The following is a 7,772-nucleotide window of genomic DNA, read 5'->3' as shown; positions in this document are numbered from 1 at the left end:
AGACATTAAGTTATCATTTAATAATCATAAATTTTTTTATCCCAAATACATATTATTTCGAAATTACCTTAATTTGAAAGAATTAATACATTGTAATTTTCTTCCAAAACCATATGTCTTCTTAAAAATTCAAACAAGAGAGCAGGAGAAAATTAAAAAAGGAAGATTCAAAAGAGTTTCAAATCGACATTAAATTACTCTCAATAAACATGTATAGTACCCCTCAATAATCAGAAATGTTTGATACTCAATGCAAGAAATTCGAGATTTTCATAATTGGAAATAGTTAATGTATGATATAATTCTGTCATAAGCATTCAATGTATAATTTTTGTCCATTGTGATGTCTTATTTGAATTTTAAATTATAAATAATGCAATATTGTATATTATATTATGAACCAGTTTTATTCTATTTATATTACTAAATTTATCTATTCCAAAATTGAATTCTGAAACGACTTCTCTTTTCAGCACCATATATGAGTTGAATCCTTCAAAACTGTAATGTTCGTTTTAAATTTAGATTGTTCTTCGTTATGAACTACATACATATGGAAACAACGAGAACAACGAGACATTAAGTTTGAAATATATCTTTCATTATCGAAAGTAAAAAATATTATTTTTCTATTTGTACAACTTTTAATTATTACGTATTACTAATGTGATAATTTTCTTCTATATTACAAAGTTCACGGATACATGATAATATAAAATGTCTCATAATGGAAATGATTAAACAAATTCTAAAGAAAGTAAGCATCTTATTAGAAGAGACCTTATAAAATTTATTGGCATTGTTATTGAATAGACATAGTAAATGTTAATAAAATAAAATTTCTGATTTATACATAATTTACTTATGATCACAAGTTTCATTTTTTATTCGGAACAATGGGTTGTTGTGTATATTATGAAGAGATTTCGTAAATAAAAGCACAACCCATGACAAAGATATTGATGAAACAATCATTGTTATCATTCAAATGTGTCAAACACATGTCATGTCATAAAATTGTTTATGAATGTGGATTTAGATAAAATTACTGATTTTTAAAAAAGGTATTTCTCATTAATTTTATTGAATATGATTTAAAAATATTTTTTTATCACATGTTAAAAAATAATAATATATAGCTTCTCGAAAATTAAATAATTAAATATGTATTAAGGTTGGTGGTCGACATCAATACACTAAACACGATAAGCATCATGCAATTGCCTTAGGCTAACACAATCTAAAATTTTGATATATTATACTGATTATTAGCCAAAAAATTAATCCACATGCATTATATTTAAGAATTTTTTTAAATTAACGATTTTTTTTATTTTTTATAAATATATTGTTTTTTAAAATTTAAATATCTATTCATTTTTCACTAATTTTTAATAATATCATCCCGTGCATCGCACGGGTTAAATACTAGTATATATAAAAGCAGAGTTTTTGCCAAAAATAGTAATTTCCCGCCAAAATATCATTACTAAAAAAGGAAATAGATATAATGAATATTGATATGTGTGTACTGCAATAAATGATCATTTCAGTTATTGTTTACATGGATTATATCAATTCATTTAATTCAAATTTGAATTTAATTAAATTTATATTAATTTAAATGTAATTTATGCATTATATATTTTTTTTATTTTTTTACTCAAATTAAAACTAAACTCTATCGAAAACGTAAACTATATTAAAAATTTTATATTGATTATATCAATTATTTTAATTAAAAAATGTATAAATAAATTTAAAATACAAATGATTTGCAATGATCAGTATTACTCATGAGGTAAATAATTCAAAAATAAATTTTGCTATTTTAAGTAATTTTCTGCTCAAATTATTTCCTAAAAAAGAAATACGATATTTAATTAGTTTATTTAATTTTTTTTAAAAAAAAATTGGCTGAGTGTTAAGATTTATCACTACATCAAGGTTTTTCAATGGACATTAATTTACCATTTAATAATCTTAAATTTTTTATATCAGATACATATTATTTCGAAATTACCTTAATTTGAAAGAATTAATATATTGAATTTTTCTTCCAAAACCATACGTATTTTGTATATCTTTAATTGTCTTCTTAAAAATTCAAATAAAAGAGCATAAGAAAATTATAAGAGACAGATTCAAAAGATTTTCAAATGAACATTAAACTACCCTCAATAATCAGAAATGTTTGACACCCAATGCATGTCATTCGAGATTTCATAATTCTAAAGAGTTAATGTATGGTATAATTCTGTCAAAAGCATACAATATATAATTTTTGTCTTTTGAGATGTGTTATTTGAATTTTAAATTATAAATAATGTAATATTACATATTATATTAGAAATCAAGTTTATTATATTTATCTTACTTAATTTATCTATTCCAAAATTGAATTCTGAAATGACTCCTCTTTTTAGCACCATATATGAGTTGAATCATTCCAAGATGTAATATTCGTTTAAATTTAGATTTGTTCGTTGTTATGAACTACCTACATATGGAAACAACGAGAACAACAAATATTAAGTTTGAAGTATGTCTTTCATGATCGAGAAGTAAAAAATATTATTTTTATATTTGTACAAAATTTTAATTATTACGTATTACTAATGTGATAATTTTTCTTCTATATTATAAAGTTCATGTATATATGATAGTATAAATGCCCCGTAATAAAAAATGATTAAACCAATTCTAAAGAAGGTAAATATCTTATTAGAAGATACATTATAAAATTTATAGATATTGTTTTGGAATACACATAGTAAATGTTAATAAAATAACTTTTCTGATTTTACATAATTTACTTATGATTACATGTTTCATTTTTCTTTCGAAATAATAGGTTTTTGTGTATATTATGAAGATATTTTGTAAATAAAATCACAACCCATTTGGATAAATATATTGATGAAACAATTATTGTTATCATTCAAATGTGTCAAACACATGTCATGTCACAAAATTGCTTGTGAATGTAGATTTAGACGAAATTACTGAATTTTAAAAAAAATTATTTCTCATTAATTTTATTGAATGTGATTTAAAAATATTTTTTTATCACATGTAAAAAATTAAAAATATACAGCTTCTCGAAAATTAAAGAATTAAATATGTATTAAGATTAGTGACCGAGATCAATATACTAAACATGAAAGTATCATGTCATTGTCTTAGTCTATCACAATCTACACTTTTGATATATGATAGTGATTATTAGCAAAAAAAATTAATCGACATGCGTTGTATTTAATAAAGTTTTTTTAAAATTAACGAAAAATAGTTTTATTTTTATTTTTTTTAATTATAATATTTTTTTCGATTTAAATATCTATTCATTTTTCACTAATTTTAGTAGAAAAAAGAAAACATTTTCTAAAGAGGAATTTATTTGCGTTAATCAAGAAACAATAATAAAATATATTCATCTTCCTCTACTTTTGAACCCAAAAATAAATATTTTTTAAAAAACAATTAAATACAGAAACTCCGACTACGTACCGTTTCCGCCAAGTCAAAGTTCGAACATTTGAAAAAAAGGTCAAAATACTATCCGTTACACTCCCTTTCCTTTTGTCCCTGCGACACTTTCCATTTTCTTCTTTCTTTCAAAAATTTAAAATTAAATTCCGCTTCAGACAATCAAACACTTATTATTTCATATTAAACCCCATCATAATTCGGGAAGCCCATTTGTTCTTTTTATCATCCCGAGCTTTCTTCGGTTTACCCTTTTAATTTTGTCTTTCACTTAGCAGAGTTTCAAGATTTTCGAATCACAAACAAAGTTGATTTCTTTCTTCTGTGTTAATCTATTTTTAGTTTTTTTTATGAAATGGGTGCTTCAGGGAAGTGGATTAGAGCACTGATTGGTCTCAAGAAGTCCTCTGCAAATGACCCAGTAAGTTATTAAATAATATTTTTTTTGCTAGATTAGTTCCATTTGTTTTGATTCACGGGGTGTAATTTTTGGAGTAATTGGTGCACGAATAATAAGTTGAAAAATGTCTGCTGATTTTTTCAGCCTGTGGAAGAAATTGACTTGGTTTCATGAATTTGATTTGTATTTTATTTTCTGCACTGTTTACCGCCATGAGATGAGATGATACCTAGCAATAATAATCTTCTTTTGCTGTTATTTCGTTTTTATGCTCATATTTTTGGAGCAAATTCGATCTTGGTGGAGAGAAGTAATTGGCAGAAAACTTTTGTATAGTCCTTTTGAGCTGCAAATTTTGTTATAGGTGCGTTGTGAAATCATTCTTGATCATCAGTTTGTGGGATTCTTGTATGTTGGAGCAGCAGACAAATGAAAAATTAAAATTTATGCATAATTTCCAAAATATGAATTTCTAAGCCAAAATCCATTAGCACGACTCTGTTCTTGGATTTGGCTAAGATCTTATATTTGTTTACTTTTGGGTGCAGGAAAAAGAGAGTGGAAAGGGGAGGAAGTGGATGCTATGGGGAAATGGATCTGTGGGGTTTGTTGATGCCAAAAAGGGAAGAAAAGGCTGCGGTGGAGCGAGAGAGACTGAGGGATCAGAGTCTTCCTCATTCGTTATAGATGGGGAAATGGCGGCAGCTGTGGCTGCTTTAGCCAAAGCATCACCCAAAGATTTCATGGTGGTCCGGCGAGAATGGGCCGCTGTTCGAATTCAGACCATTTTCCGATCTTTTCTTGTAATAAATTTTACTTTAAGTTAATGCTTGCGGATTCATCATACGTTCTATGTTTCTTTTTTGTTGTTGTGTTAGTGCTTGTGGCATGAGAACGTTTGGTTGGGTGGTAGTGGCATCTCTAGGATGGCGATGGATTCTAGTGGGTTGGGAGTATGCTACCTGAAAATGTGGGCGTGGTATTTAGTTTAAGGGTTGGGTCATTAATAGCTAGTCGAGCTAATGTTGACTAGCAACTCAAACCTCAACTCCAGGTTGAGTTATGATGATGTTCAAGTCGAGTTCGAGCTCTTTAAACTGTTTGTCGAGAGCTCTAGTACATTCAAGTCACGCTCTAGTATTCATCAAGCTACTCAAGCTTGGTTCAGTTGTATCCTGATTTGAGTCACTGTCCAAATTTCCTCATAACATGAAAGATACGATGAAAAATATCAAAGCAAAGGACAAGAATAATTAAGACCATCAGCTGTTACCCAACTTCAGTAAAGTATATTTTCTTGAATTGTGTTGCGAAATAAGAAACATTCTGTTATTCTTCTAATTTTGTCCTCCCTTCTATGATTAACATTTCTTGCTAATATACTCTGCGAACTAATGCTTAAAGGCGAGGCGTGCTTTACGGGCCTTGAAAGCATTGGTTAGACTACAAGCTATGGTTCGGGGACGACTAGTAAGAAAGCAAGCCGCCGTAACACTTAGATGCATGCAGTCACTTGTTCGAGCTCAAGCTCGAGTTAGAGCTCATTGCACTCAATCCTCTGCTCAGAATATGCTAAAGACTAATCCAATACAACAGGCTGAGGTACTATGTTTCACAACACATTGTTATATAAAATTTATACGCGACTTTTATAATCTTAAAGTTGATGTCTCCTTGATTACAGAATGGGTGGTGTGACAGCCGAGGCACGGCTGACGAGGTGAAGTCCAAGTTACAGATGAAACAAGAAGGAGCCTTGAAGCGGGAAAGGGCGATATCATACGCCATCTCTCAACGGGTATTGGATATCATAGTTAATTAACAAAATTTAATGTGTTTTTCTTACTAATTTGTCAATATGCTTGTCCTGAAAAAAATAGTATCTTCTTATATTCAGCAATCAAGAAACAACATGTCACAGTCGAGACCAAACAAGACAGCTACCCCTAGTAAAGTGGACAAGAATGGCTCGGGACAGAACTGGTTTGATCGTTGGGGGACAACTAAGCCATGGGATGCCAGGTCCATGGAAGAATTCTATACCGACTCTTCTGAAATGACACCGACTTCTAGGCGAAATGAGGGTTACTCGGTCACGTCTTTATCAAATTTATCCGACTATGATTCCGTGAGAATAAGGCGTAGCAACATGACAGCAAGAATACCATCAAAAGTCCCAAGAAGTTGTCAAATTATGCGTTCCTCTTCTGATCCATGCTCTGAGTTTTCCTATGATGAGAGCAGCACCTCAAATTCCTCAACTACCACGTGTGGGACGCCTGGCTCAAGTGATACAACAGTGGATCAAAGTGGAACCAAACCAAACTACATGAACATGACCAAGTCCATCAAGGCTAAGCTGAAACCATCTTCTTATATGTCCCCGTCCCGATTTCTACAGAGGCATTCGGTTGAAGGGGCGCCACATTGTAGGAAGCCAAGTCCACTTTCGAAGGGGACTGGGAGGAGGAGTGCTGAAATTGATCTTTATTCAGTTGATCTGTGCAAGGACCTTTACCCTCCAATACTTATTTGAAGAGAAATTTAGCGGGACATACTCAACAGAGGCGAGCAACCGGAATTGTTCCTCCTCGACTGAATTATCTGTTTTGTTATTGAATCATAGTGGTACTTCTGGAATGTTTTCTTGATGAGTTCAACAGCTTGTTGCTCTTTTAATTCACACAACACTTTCAATGTTGAAGTTCTTTTCTGAACTTACTTTTTTTAGGCATTTTCCAGTTTGTTTTGAGAATGCACTTTGTGATTTTACATTTAGCATCTATACAAATCATACAATCTACTCCCTACACACACACATATATATACAGATGTACCGACGTACGCGTTGTTTGTTTGTACAATATTTTTATATTTAATTTGGTTTACTTTTAAACGAAGATCAAAATGTAACTATAAGAAATATTGAGAAATTAGACTATAATTCACTTAAATTACAAGAAATTTAAATTTATCTGGAAATAATAGGCGAGTTAATATTAATATAATCTCCATTATTATCAACAAATTTTCAAAAAATTTTGAAATTCGAATTCTAATGTGACGTTTATAGGTAAAAGGGCATTTATTATTTGTTATGCATTGTATTTTAAATGTTTGGTTTGAAGCGGACGAAGTTGCTTTTTTGACGTTAAAATAATTGCAACTTTCATGTGAGCAATATAAATATTTTGATGAGTGAAATTGGTTGTAAAATAAAATTTATATTTAAAATTTTTATAATAATGTTCATATGTTACAAAATTTATAACTTTAAGTTAATCTTGAAGAAATTAATAATTTAAAAAATTTGATATGGTGACTATCTATAGTTGACCATTTTCATCGGTTTTTATTACCAGCACTCACAAGTACCATATTTTTAATAACAATTTTTGGAGGGTGAAAAAAGCAAGCGTACGTTAGCTTGAGTGAAATCAAAGTAGTTTTTAGACATTGTTACAGTTTTGATATACTGTTCATTCTCATATCTATCAATGAAATAAAATTTGGATATACTTCGTCACATAAATAGATGAGTGATTGCTCATCAACCCTAATAAATTACTCAAATATTTTAATAACCACAATATTATTTATGTATTCAATTTCATCAACCCTAAATGTACCCTTATAATTTCCATCATTTTCTCTCTCCCTAATTTTGTGTCTTTAACCCCTTTTTATATCTAATTTTTCAATATATTAACCCTACAATACAAACAATTTAATACTTAGTGTTGGGAAGTGCAAAGCTAGCATTCTTAATTTTGATGATAACAAAACTTATTATTATATTACTAACATATTTCATTAAGTGTGCAATTGGTATATGTATCTAATAGTTCGGTGATTCAAATGATCAGCAACAATAACGGTTGAT

The 7,772-nt window shown here is 29.4% G+C and overlaps 1 protein-coding gene across 1 annotated transcript; it reads left to right on the top strand.

Moving 5' to 3' along the window:
• Positions 1–3,580: 3,580 nt before the first annotated feature.
• LOC140841167 (protein IQ-DOMAIN 8-like) lies at positions 3,581–6,680 on the top strand. Its single transcript, XM_073208401.1, has 5 exons — positions 3,581–3,910; positions 4,438–4,692; positions 5,294–5,491; positions 5,574–5,687; positions 5,787–6,680. Exons 1-5 carry the CDS (start codon positions 3,845–3,847, stop codon positions 6,423–6,425), a joined length of 1,272 nt encoding a protein of 423 aa, XP_073064502.1. The 5' UTR covers positions 3,581–3,844; the 3' UTR covers positions 6,426–6,680.
• The last annotated feature ends 1,092 nt before the right edge of the window (positions 6,681–7,772 follow it).

The sequence above is a fragment of the Primulina eburnea genome, chromosome 9 (assembly GCF_022965805.1).
Source record: "Primulina eburnea isolate SZY01 chromosome 9, ASM2296580v1, whole genome shotgun sequence".
Classification (NCBI taxonomy): Eukaryota; Viridiplantae; Streptophyta; class Magnoliopsida; order Lamiales; family Gesneriaceae; genus Primulina; species Primulina eburnea.
The sequence above is the reverse complement of the archived record's forward strand: the minus strand, read 5'-3'. Positions and strand labels throughout refer to the sequence as shown.